The following is a 14,046-nucleotide window of genomic DNA, read 5'->3' as shown; positions in this document are numbered from 1 at the left end:
CGTATACTTTAGCCATATGTTAAGGGGTTGTATATTCATTACGGGAAACTATTTACAGGTTACGTTACTACAATAATTAATATTTACAGGATTTGTAACAATATTCATAAAATTAATATGTTGGAAGTAAAAACAGATAACTTACATCATTATAAGTAAAAATACATAAAATTGTGTATAATAAATTATTTATTAGGAACTTGCATGCAATGCATGTGTGTGTAGAGAATTAAAGCAATATATGGTGAATATATTATGCAAAATAGGATGTCTATTTTTTCTTTTCGAAAAGTGTTGGTACGTGTGCGTGCTCTTATTTTGTCATTCGGTGATATTTGAAGTTTTATTCGGTAAATTGATAATTTTACCGAACTTAAAATTTTAACTTTGGGCACCCTTGATGTTTATCAGTTATAAACAAGTATGAATTAATAAATTATTAATTGCGAAACACATACTTACTAAGTAATTTAAAGACATCAAGAGAAAAATATTTCCAGTAACAAGTTTTATAACTGAACCTAGGTCATGGTTTTTTCTAGTTTTCCTGTGTGTGACTTACTTCTAAACTTCTAATAAGTTTTTTCACCTTTCGAAGCCGGGGCTACTAGCCCATCGGCCCTCGAACTTATGCGCTTTCGTTTTTTTTTTGAGTCCTCGAACCTGTGTGCCCTTCGGGAGTCAAGGTTAACGCCCTCTTGGAGGACCCAGTTCGCCCCTGGGCAGAGCTATATATTTAACAAAATATTGTTCCAATCAAAGATATTGAAAATTATTTGCTTTGATCAGAAAAGGAACTCAACTCAATCATTACGCTCCTTCCCTATCCTCCAGTTGTTTTTTTTTCCTGCCAAACGGGCTAGTTGCAATCTATTCTAGTTGAATTTTGCTTGTTCAGATGTACTAGAGTGCCACATTTTTTTTTTTTTTTCAACGAGCTGTTTATTAATTTTTTTTCTCTCCGTGATGTGCGCCCTTTTCGGCTTGCACCTCTAGTCCAGGGTCTAGGGTGGCCTATTGGGTAATCCGGGCCTGTTTTTGAAACGTTCACTTGCAATCATTCCCTCATCATGCACTTTCAATCACATAATTACACCTTCAATTTTTTGATACTTGGTATCATTATCCATATCTCTTTCGAAACGCATAATGGAAAATGATATCTTCGTATAGAACTAAAAATTGATATTACCTTTTTTAAAAGAGTGTGTGGTAAATGGATACTTCGGAGATGGTCGAGGAACCCTTGCCCGAATTTCTGGAGTCCAGCGTAATGCCAGTCTGCTACTAGTTCCGTACCGCTAACTGTCCGCCTTTGGTCACCATATGTGATCAAAGAGAAATCTACATCTGTGATTCCAGTTCCTAAAAATGCATAGAATGATTTTAAAATATAATTTTGCGAATTGTGCATGAGCTTGAGAATCATGAGTTCAGTTAGGTAAATTTGAACGGCGATAATAGTTTTTTAATTTAACGATTTTACTTATTCTGAAACTAGGGTGGACTTACGGAATAATGAATGATTTAGAGGAGAGACTCTAACTAGTTTTCAAGAGAGCTCATTTTAACGTCTCGTGTCATCAGTGATTGGTGGAAAAAGGTTTACGAGATCGGATTCGTGCCCAGCGGGCTTTAAAAAATGGGGGGGGGGGGGGCTTTTCATTACCACTGTCCCATGAAACAACATAATTTTATGAAGCACACCTGCAAGGGTCTAAAACTTCGCTTTTCAGCCTTTAATTTCGAAACATTTTACCACTGTCCCATGAAACAACAGAATTTTATGAAGCACACCTGCAAGGGTCTAAAACTTCGCTTTTCAGCCTTTAATTTCGAAACATTTTACCCCCACACCCCTTCCCATGAAAAATTTCTCGCTACGCCACTGCTTGTATGCATTATAACCAAAACGTTAAAATTAATGCACTGAGAGTGCTCTTTACTTTTTTGAATCACTTCCATGAGAAGTACTATTGAAAAATTTATTTATGTTTAAGAGCCTGGTTTATCTTGCTAGCTATTTTAAAAAAATAAATCTCTCAATTTTTTAAAGATTTCCAAGACTTGTACTTTTGATTGTTTTTTTTACATGATTGTACTGCCGTTGTTTTCGGAGACTTTTTATGTTTTCGTTATGGTTTCATTTTAGATTGTGCATGATGTTTGTTTAAAAGTACAAAAGAGTCCACTCGTACAAACTTGAAACATACACAATGATTACAAGCAGTTGAGTCGTTCAAAGTAGGTCGTGAAAACGTTCAGCAAAAAGTTAAATACACAAGGTTACACATTTCAACATCTTTGGGTTAGCAATTTTTTTTAAAAATTTTGCGCAACCAAATTTACATCACATTTAACATTAGCAATAACATTTTAGTACTTGAGGTCAGTTTTTGCGATGACCACCTGTAGCCAGTATGTAGTACATACTAATAAATTTAAGTGATGTATCAAATGTCAATCGGTTGCAATTTCGATGGACAGTAAGATTATTTACTGAGAGTTCAAAAACAAATGTAACTTTACTTGTCTCTCTGAAGCATACTTCTATAAGGTGAATTCCAGCGGTAACGGAAGGACAGTTTTACAAAAACAATCGATGCATTTCTGTCTGTAGGCATATTAAAAATGCATATTTTTTCAAAAGCTGATGCATAGACTTTCATACACATCATATTAAGTTGCTAAAAGAACCAAAGCCGAGAATTTTTTGTTAGTAGCCTTTTTTTTTAAATCAAATTTAAAAAAAACGGTAACGGAAGGACATTTTTGCGTCATGATTTTCACGCTATCATGTTCTCCCCAAAAGTTCGGCTAAACTATAAAAGGGAAAATTTTACAAAAATTAGAGCACATACATGAGTGTTCAGTCATTACAATTCCACCTCTAGTAAAAAAAAATAATTATTTTAAGCATATAAATTATGTATTTGTTAAGGGTAACGGAAGGACAAGAAGTCCAAAACAATTAAACTTGGAAAATTTCAACTTACAAACATTTATTCAGCTAATACAGCAGTCTGAAACAATATCTAATGCCTCAGCCATCTGTTCGAATTCTGAATTCTTTAAATATACAATAATTTTATCATAATCCATAGAACATTTATTTTCTTTCTCAGCAAACACGAAGATCATTCCCACATTATTATGCATTCTCAAACAAGTTATTTCTATTCCTTCATCTTCTATATGAAGTACCTATCCAACATTGCTCTTTGTTAATTTCATTCCCTTCCATCCAACTTGGATGACTTGTCCAAAAGTTAATTAATCCTTTAGCATATTCTTATGATTTGGTGTATTTAATTCAGCAGAGAATCTTCATTTTTAATATTGTTTATAACTGAGAGTCTGTTGACTTTGAAGTGATATCTCGTTCGATTTCTTGAAGTACTTACTATATTCAATAACATAATTTGTTTAGGATTCAAATAGTGCATTTTTTGTGTGTCGGGATGAGAATGGATCTTTTTAGATCCTTTTTTCTCCATCTTTTTTGAAAGTAGATCTATGAATATAATGATCTCTTCGCAATGCGTTTAACGATTAAATCAATGCTCTCAACAGCCCTTTCCTGTGACTTGTGTCAGCAAATCTGAAAGCAATTTCAATTTAGCATTGTTCCAATATAAATTTCAGGTTTTTAAGCATATGTTTCTGCTTGAATTGACTCGTCATATCACAAACATGTCATACCAAAATGATTTTCACATGCTTAGGAGTTTTTACGTGTAATTTTCATGATTTTTATCACATACAGTAAAAGAAATAAAATCACGAAAAATTAAAAAATAATAATAATAAAAATAAAAAAAGTAAAAGTTTATTTTTTAAATAAACGCACACATAATTTTTGTACAAATATTACTTACATATGTTTTTATTTTGACTACTAACTTTAAACCATAGTTTGTTTCATACTAGCATTCTAAAATTTTACCCTGTATCAGCTTATAATAAAATGTCCTTCCGTTACCGTATTTTTTTGTCCTTCCGTTGCCATTAAAAACCATATAAATTAAATATCCATTAAAATTATAACTATGCCTCCTTGAAGAGGGGCAGAATTCTGCTTTGCATAAAAAAAACATTCGTTTCTATACCCAATAGGTTCTTAATGAACTAACTGAGATGTAGTATTTTGGTAACGAAAGGACATCAAATTGTCACCTTAGTAATGAGCCTATTTCTGGATTGAAAAAAAAAGAAATTTTAAATTAGTTACCAAAAAGTTTAACTAGACATTCAAAAGATAAAAGTTAACCTAAATATTATATGCTGATAGTAAGTTTATTAAAATTACAGCATGTAACAAAAAATAAATTTTTTGCTCTGTAAAAATATAAAGAGAAAACTTGATTTTGCCGTTGATTTTCTAGAAATAATCAAACTGTATGGGAAGAACAGGTTAAGATTCAAAGAATTCATTTATTTCTCAAGAGTATGTGGCAAGTGACAGAATATTAAGTTTTAAAATTCAAGTGTCATGTCGCCTTTTTCCTGGAATTCACCAGAAAAAAAAAGAAAAAAAAAAGAATGATGTTTCAAATGTATGTGTTGTAAGTACAGAAATTGCGAACAATATGCTCATAAAAAATAATAGTCTATGATCCTAAATTTTTAGAATACACGCAATAAGGGAAATTAAATCACTGCTGATAAATTTGTAGCTGCAGTTTTTCCTCACAATTCATAGATAATTTGTACCTGTTTTCAGTGCAGAAGGAGTTCTTTCCACACCCAGTAAGTAATTAATAATTGTTGTTTTGCCAGCATTCCATGGTCCGAGGAAAAGAAGCATGGGTTTGCTGAATATTTCGGCATCTGTGAAAAGAAACAAATATTTTACTGTCACATACATTTGAAGCATACAAGGTGTGATTCAGAACACTGATTTTGTTTCCCGAGAAGGGGAGTGCGCGGACTGGTGCGGATGGGTTGGGGAAGTAGTGTGGGGTGTCAGTGAACGGACGGAAGCTGCGGCAGCTGGCTTCGGAACACTAGAGAGTGCGCATCGCTTGCTGCGTGAGTGCGTGTCATTGACCTCGGTCGAAAAACGGGAGATACAAAAAAAGATTTTCACGATGGAGTGCTCCGCCGCTTGAGGAATCGAGTCTACCACTTCCGCCTGGCGATCAAGGGCGATTGGATTCTCTTCCACGACAACGCGCGCTCGCACGTCGCTCGCCGACGACGAAATTTTGTTCAAATTTAAATTGACAACACTGGCCACCCTACACTCTCAACTTGGTTCCAAGAGACTTTTTCATCTTCCCCTTATCAAGATAGGTCTAAAAAGGAAGCGATTCGACTCCATCGATGCAAAAAAAAAATAAAATAAAACAAGTCCAGCAGGCTTCGAGGAAAGCCATTGACAGCATGTCGCCCGAGGACTTCCAGAAGGGCTACGAACAACGGAAGACGCGCTGGCAGCGGTGTTTTGATGCTGAAGGAGAATTTTAGTACGCTGTACTTATATGTCCAATAAATTTCTAGTTCTGAGATCAGTCTTGCAACTTCTGAGTCATACATTGTATTCATAGAGTTACGACTTTAAAAAGTTCTTTTAGTCTGTGGTAGAAATCAATGAACTTTTTGATACATAATCAGAAAATACTAATGATTTTGTTGATCTCCCCCCCCCCCTTCCAAAAAATTGTTTCATGTGAATGTCATTGAAAACTCTTAAACTTCAGTACTTTCAGCATAGTCAAAATATATTAGCTGAACTAAACTTCAGGATCGAATATTTTTGTTTCGCCTTTCAGGTGTAATTCAGCCGTTTATTCATCCTTCGTATCGCAAAAATGCTAGCCGGAATATATTGACAGCGGAATGATAAAAGTAGTTCATGACTGCAGATCAATTGCATTTCAAAATTTCATCCATGAAAACCAGGCTCCTGTCATGTGTTGGAAATAAAAGTACACATTATTTACAGAACATCTCCATTTAGCAATGAAAAAGTACGAAATGAGATCATATATAACAGTAGGATTCTATATTACAATTCTGAACGAAAAAATTTTTTGGCACACACCAGTTTTGTGAAGGAAGTCGACATTACTCGTACTGAAATGCAAAATCATCTCACCAATAACATCTCATAACGTTCATTAGTATCCGGTTATATGAGCAAGCATTGCTTATATACTCTTTTCGGACATAAACCCTAAATTTGAATTATACTTTAATTTATAAAAAACTTCATTACGAAGTGTATTTTCAGCTTTTGTTCAATTTTACTTAAGCAACAACTTGTTATTGAGAGCATACACGAGACTTTAGAAATGATATCGTCTGAAGAAAACCTTAAATACGTATGCTATAGGACTAATACTAACGTGTAAAAAGGTTGGAGTTTGTGAACTTTCAAAATTCCCAATTGTTCCTCTAAGTTAGTTTTTTTCCCCATCGTCCAAATTTTGTGTGTTTTTTTTTTTTTGCATTTGTACTTTATTTTTTTTCCACGCTGCAGTTATAAAACTGAAACAGCTGAGATCATCAATCGCTCCTCCTAGACTTCAAAACGCCGTCAAGTGTCTCAGAGGATTGCGGTGGGGAGATTTCTTTTCTAAACTGTCATAAATTCCCACATATAAGTTTGAAATAATATTTTTCCAACACTATCAATACATTTCATTAGCCATTTTATCACGAAAAGCACCATTATATTATATATTCTACTTTATTTAGTTGAAACAGGCTACATTGCCGTACATTTAGTACACTAAACTTGAAACCAGTCTGCCGTGCTAAGCGCAGAAGTCGCGTCTGCATCTGAGTTCAAACGAGAAATTCCCGTTTAAAATTGTGTGCCTCCATGTATTTGATACAGATGCAACATTTTCAGAATTTTTTTCAAAAATATTTACCATAAAATATTGTATTTTGACAAAATATGTGACAAATAATCATTTGGTGACCATAACTCAATTTCGATAAAAAGTACAGATACAACTTTTGTGCTTAGCACGGCAGCAGTAGGTGCGAGAAGTTTTTTCAGGCACAACTGCAACAATAGCTTTTAGCAATCAGGACACAAAAGTTTTTCAATTAAAAAATTTCTGCAATAACTATTACTGCGGAAATAAAATGAAGTAGAAGAATGGAAAGTCCAGAACTAAACAAAATGAAGGATATGGGAACAAGCTAAATTACGAACAAATTTAGAGATGATAAACACATGAGTTTTTAAATCTGGAAAAAATATCCATCAATTGTTAAATGAAAAGATTTTTCATATAAACTTTGGGGTAAAATAAACCAATCTGAATATTTTTACTACGATTAGCTTCTATATCAACAATAAATAATTAAGAAAATGAACAAAAATTTCGAAATGTTTGAGTGAATTATGATTGTATATTAGTAAATTTACTTTTAGACATATTTTTCAGAATTAAATTTGCATGCACAGCGAAATCTTAGTTTTCACTGTAGTTTCTCATGAAGTCTAACATTTCGTTAGTAAGTCTTCAATGTCATTATATGCGGGGAAGTTAAATGGAACGTTTAATGGCCATGCAATCTGAAGAAAAACTATCAGATCACAAGACATATACGAAAAGAGTATAGAAAGATGTTTTAAGAGCAGCGATGACCAATAACGATTGGTAATTGGCAGCAAAATCTCGTTCCAGAGAATTAAATAACCAACAAATGCCTAAAATATATGTTTGGTGACAATGGAATAGTGATTTGAAACGATATTGGATTTGAATTTTATGGAGGATAAGACTTCAGTAACAATTGTATATTTAGTGTAGGAACTACTATTACGATTATTAATTGTAAAATAAATGGAAGTAAAAATTGCGCCGCTATCATTCGGGAGGTGATCCTGCATGGTAACGGAATCGTCGCCTGCGAAAATATGTTGGAGGACTACATTGAATGACTTTATTTTATTGAATGCTAGTATTCATAGAGAGAGGAAACTCCGTGGCAGAACAGTGGAAATTACTAGCTTTGACGCTCTAAGAAGGAAGGTCCGTTTAGTGTCCCAGTTGTGTGCCTTTCTCTAATTACGTTTATAAACTGTTTAGACCTTAAGAGCAAACTCGTCATTTAGGGTACATAGGAGGGGTCAGTGTCCTCCTAGCAAAATCATTGTGTTTCGCACATTGTTTTTTCAAAGTGGAATGCATATGGGCATCGTTTTTGTTGTTAGAATATGTATTATCTACTCTTTAACCCCACCTGGGAAACTTCGAAATGCCTGGCTTGATTAAAAGTCCTCGTTGGTCATGGAACCGAAGACTTCTTGGTCACAGCAAAAATGGTGGTACAGTGAAACCTGTGTAAGTTGACCACTTGCGGTGCAGTACTTTGGTGGTCAACTTAGACAGGTGGTCAACTTATAAAGGGGGTAATGATTTTTTTTTTTTTTTTTTTTTTGTCATTTCTTGCACCATGCACATTTTTTTACTAATTGACACTTACTCTTTCTGTTCAACTCACTTTCATTGTTTAGTATTACTTTTAAACAATAATTTAAAATGTTATTCAAATATTTTTAGAGGTTATTTTCTCAGAATGACGTATAATGTGTCATGCAAATTTAAAATTTCAGTAAATTGATCAAAAAAAAATTGTTTATGAAAAGTTATTTATTTGATATTAATAGTTCCTAAAAATTCATAGCTAATCAAAAATTACAAATTTTTCGCTTTATTTTTTTTCTCATATACATTTATAACCCCATGATGATATACTTTTCAACAAAATAACTCCTTATTGAAGTTTGGCGCACTTATTAGACCAGTTTTGGAAATTCCATATGTCTCCCAGCTAATTTTCTCTGGATTTCTCCCTTTTCAATTAATTTTAATATTTCATACTTTTTATCAATCTCAAGTTCAACTAACTTTCTTTATGAAGTCCTATTATGTAAAACTATAACACAAAGAGCAACAAGCTGGGCTGAGGTTTAGTTATGCTGCTCTTTCATTTAGTTGATAAAATGCTGGTCTGGCATCAAAAATATTCTTGGAAAGCTATAAAAAAATGATAATAAAATGAAGTAATTTGCTAAATAAAATTTAAAAAATAAACCAAGTGGTCAACTTACAAAGGGTTTTTTACAATACTCCAAACCAAATTTGGTGTTCATTAATGGTCAAGATAGACAGGTGGTCAAGATAGAAAGGTGGTCAAGTTACAGAGGTTTTCCTTCATTACATAAGATAGGACTAATTCCGTTCTTGACAAAAGCGGTCAACATAGACAGGTGGTCAACTTACAAAGGTGGTCAACTTTACAGGTTTTACTGTATATTCTTTCACTGATAATATGAGCTTAAGAAGACAGACTTGGAAAATCGCCGTATGAAGCTAATGTAATCTACCGATCTCTATATACTGTAACCGGATGGCAAAGAGGAATGTACCCAGTTAGAGTTGGACACATTTTAATTGTATGGACAATTAAAGGTTAACAATTGATTAATTGGTAAACGTAACCACAGCAACTAACAATTGATCAATTATAATTGTGGAAAATTACAATTAACAATTACCTAATTGTTAAATGTACTTCACTACAGTTAACAATTAATTAATTGTTAGTTGTAGTTGACTACAGCTAACGATTAATTAATTGTTAATTGTAGTTTACTACAGTTAACAACTGATTAATTGTTAATTGAAGTTTACTACAGTTAACAATTGTCAATTGTTTTGTGAATTTTAATTAAAACTAACTCTTAAAAAATTACTGGTTTTGCATATTATACTGTATAGGCGACAGGTCTACCTGGGACGTGGACACTATACATATTACTATCTAACTTTTTAACTGCATATGTTAGCTACAAATAAAAGATCAACGCTTAACTGCAACTTTATTACAAGCAATAAATTATTTACTGCAACTATGACTTTTCTCAAAAAATTTTATTGCTCCAGTAAAATTTCCTTAGAAAATGTATGTTTCAATTAAAATTCAAAATTTTTTTTTCTGCAATAATAAAAGTCCAAAGAACATCTGAGATGAATTATAGAAATGTATCTAAATTACACGCGCTCACGATTTTTTTTTTTAAATTTAAAACAGAGCAGTCTCTGAAACCTCACCTCCCCTGTTACGTGTTAAACTAAAACAATGATTTAAGCAAACTCAAAACACTTAATTAAAACATAAACATTTACGTGAGGAAAAGCTTGTCAAGACGAGACTAGTTCACGTGGCGAACGAGCAATCAACACTGAACGAAAATACGAAACAGAGTATTATTTTAGACTCTGTACTGTGCGCTGTAACAATTGATACATAAAGTTAATTGTTAGCTTTAATTGTTTCATAAAACAATTAAAAAAAATATTGCAATTATTTTAATTGTGAGAAATGATTCACGTACATTAATTAAATTAAATTAATTGCAAAGTTTAATTAATTGTTTAATTGCAATTAATTTAATTACAATTACTTTTTAATCAATTAACAAGGCAATTGAAAAAATAATTGATTAATGCCCAACACTGTACCCAGTTAACGGTAACCGTAATGGTTACCATTCCATTTTGTTGGCTCGAAATGTAAATAGCAGCACGTGTCGTGATATCTGTAAAGTCTAATTCAGACTGCAACCTAAACTGTTCCTTTCCTCGTGGTTTAGTTGCAGTTCGACAGTCGAAGCTTTCGCGTGTGGTGCTCGCTGTGTAGCAGCTTCTCTCGCGGGATGCACGGGACGGGCGTTTGGCCCTTTTTCTTTCTTCGGGTTTTTTTTTTTCTGAGGCAACTTATGACCGCTGCCTCTTGTTCCTGGGACAACCCTCCCGCCTAGTCAATTTTTTTTTTTTTTTTTGTGTTCCTTCCCACTTTTTGGTTTTGGTAAGGTTGCTTTAATTTTCCTTTCCGGATTTTGGCTTTTCTGGTTACAGTGTCATTTACCTGCTTTCATTCTCATGGCAGGAATGGAGGACCCCAATGTTTTCCAAAGTATCTCCGATTACCCGACCACCATTGATACTATTGCTGGCAACGGTGGCTCTAATTTTTATATTTTCTTCAAAGTTAAGGACCAGCCCACAGCCGGTCTCCTCCGCAATAAACCTTTGCTAATCAAAAAAGAGTTTGAAGAATCCATCATAAATCACAATCAGATAAAATCAATCGACTTCAACTCGTGCTAATCACATGATAGTGAAAACTTACAGCGCAGCAGGCGCCAAAGAACTGCTAGCTAAAGAGAATTATTCTCAGCATTACTACAGAATGTTCACTTTTGAATGACGGAACTAGGACTAGGTTCCTTCTTCTTCAGTCTCAACGACTTAGCCACCGAATTATATGAACAAGGAGCATACAGTAAAGAACTTCGTAGATTTTCTTACATTAAAGAAGGAGTCAAACATCAAAGCGAATCGATTTTAGGTACCATTTACGGTACCAATCTCCCCTCCTCAATCAAACTGTGGTACACCAACCACAATGTTGAACTTTTCGTAGATAGACCTAGGGCATGCACCCAATGTTAACAGTATAACCACAGCTCCAAGAGTTGTAAATCAGAAACATTATGCGGCCGCTGTGCTGAACATCATACCACTGCCTCTTGCGAGAGCAACACCAAAAGGTGCGCACTCTGTCAGGGTGATCACTTGGCTTCAGACAAATTATGGCCCAAGTACATTGAAGAAACAAATTTTTTAAAATTTAAATGTATTAATTGCCTTTCTTTCCGGAGGCCAAGCGCAGATACCGCAAAGAACAAAATCATTCCTTCGCCCAAGTTTTCAGAATGGAAGGTGTCCCTAACCCCCAAGAACAGTTAAATCTTAAAGTCGAAAGTATCCTCACTGAGGCCCTGAAGAGGATGGTGGAAAAATTCAACCAAGTTGTTGAAATTCAATCTAAAATCTTCGAACAAGCTATGAATAGCACTCTCTCTAGTATCCAAAATATGCTCACCAATGTCTTTTCAAAATTGCCCCTTAGCCCTTAGCGTCCCAGGAAAGTCCCTAACGCTCCTAACTGCTCGTCCTCCAATGTTATGGATACCTCCAGCAATTTTTTTCATGTCAGTCCTCCCAGCTCTTCCCTGCCCAACCCAACCCCTCCCCTTCCTCCCTCCTCTTTTGGTCCTCGGTGACAGCGGGCCTCCCTTTTTGTTCCCCCCTCTTTTTGGCGCTTTTTCTCCCCTCGGTCCGGTGGGCCTTTTTTTTCTGTCTTTTCTTTTTCGTCGCTGAAGGCGTGTCTATAGTCCAGTGGATTTGCCGTAGTATCATGAATAAGCGCCTGTACTTCAACCAGCCCCCCTTTTTAGATAACAACATTTTTGATTTCCAAGAGACATTTCTCAAAAATGACCATTTTTCCTTTTCCAACTCCACCATTTATTGTAAAGATCGATGAGTGGGCGCGGAGGGGGGGGGTGTCCTTATGACAATAATCCCTAGAGCCTTCCCCTCTGCCGAAATCAATCTCAACCGGTTTCACTCCCCTCATACTGAAATTCTTGGCGTCAGCATTTGGAACAACAACAAACAAATTGACATCATCAATATTTATTCCCCCAAATGCAAAATTCAAACTGATTGGCTTGTTGATAAAAAAACTCCCTTTCCACGTCCTTCCTTATTCTCGGAGACTTCAATCTTCATCATAATTACTGGGGCAGTTCGTTTAACTCTCACAATGCTGATTCTCTCGCTAATTGCATCATTAACAATAATATCTGCGTTATCAACAATAGCTCCCCTACTCATAGGGCCCACTCCGGCGTTCACTCCCTAATTGATCTTTCACTTTGCTCAATGGACCTCTTCCCCCTCTTAGATTTTTACGTCCAACCTGACCTATTTGACTCTGATACCCTATCATTATCGACTTCTCCCAGATTTTTACCTCCAACATCTCTACAACTTACCAGAAGAATAGCCATAATTGGAAATACGTCGTAAACCACATCAAAAGCAACTTCCAGGATAACACTGATTTTCATGATCTCCAAAATCTTTTTATCACAGCTCTCAACACCAACAAAAAAGACCCACTCAGAACAGAAATTCAAATACACTATCTGGTGGACTCAAAAATGCAGTTTCCTCCCCGTTAAAAAACGCAAGTTCCTCCCAAAAGCAAGAAAAAAAAAGTCTCACGTGACGACTGGCTTAAATACAAGCATTTCTCTACTAATCTCCGTAAAGAAATTAAAAAAGTATCTCGCAACTAATGGAACAATATTTGCAATAATCTTGGCTCTAGCAAAAATGCCTATCGCATGATTAAAGCCATAGTATCTAAAAGATCCAAGGGGATCACAGAGTCTAACAACATCATCAATATTGGTATCACCTCGGTTTCCTCCGCTCTGGCTCAAGCCAACGCTTTCTGCTTCCACTACTGTTCCCGCCCGTCTCCCCCTGGCATCCCACTTAAATATAATTCCAATCATTGCAACAATCTCGACAAAAACTTCAGCATTCAAGAACTGAACGTAGCTATTAATCACATGAAGAATACTTCCCCCGGTGAAGACGGGATCCCTGCAAAAATCTTTAAACCGATCCCCGACAATATCAAAACCAATCTCCTGAATAACTTCAACTCCATGTGGAACAATGTCACCATCCTTGAAGACTGGAAAACCTCCATCATCATCCCCATAAAGAAACCTAATAAACCTGCCGCAGATATCTCCTCATACAAACCTATTGCCTTAGGTTCAGTATCTTCGAAACCCTTCGAACGTCTCATCCTCCGCCGCAACGTTTCATGGTTCATTTCCAAAAACCTTTTTCATAGTAATCACCTTGGCTTCCTCCCTTTTCGTGACTGTAATACTGCCTTAACTAAATTTTCAGAAGACATCCAAACTGCCCGCAGAAACAAAAAGTTTATTTTTTGCATTAAACTCGATATTAAATCTGCATACGATAGCGTCTGGATTGACGGCATTACATGGAAACCTTTGAAATGTGGTATCAGCGGCAAAATTGCGTGTTGGATCAATAGGTTTCTCCCAGCCAGGAAAATCAAAGTTCGGTCGGTGGAGAGAAGCCACCTCTTCCTCCCACACCCTCTCTGCTGGGGTCG

General features: G+C 35.3%; 1 protein-coding gene across 1 annotated transcript in view; it reads right to left on the bottom strand.

Moving 5' to 3' along the window:
• The window catches only part of LOC129218071 (sarcalumenin-like), a 113,761-nt gene that overhangs the window by 7,217 nt on the left and 92,498 nt on the right, over positions 1-14,046 (bottom strand). Inside the window, exons 5-6 of the mRNA XM_054852260.1 lie at positions 4,714-4,830; positions 1,193-1,365 (exon numbers count right to left, since the gene is read on the bottom strand). Coding sequence (XP_054708235.1) covers positions 1,193-1,365; positions 4,714-4,830 — 290 coding nt within the window. The remainder of the gene's footprint in view (positions 1-1,192; positions 1,366-4,713; positions 4,831-14,046) is intronic.

This window comes from Uloborus diversus, chromosome 3 (genome assembly GCF_026930045.1).
Source record: "Uloborus diversus isolate 005 chromosome 3, Udiv.v.3.1, whole genome shotgun sequence".
In the NCBI taxonomy this organism is placed as follows: Eukaryota; Metazoa; Arthropoda; class Arachnida; order Araneae; family Uloboridae; genus Uloborus; species Uloborus diversus.
This window is presented reverse-complemented; position numbering and strand designations above follow the sequence as displayed.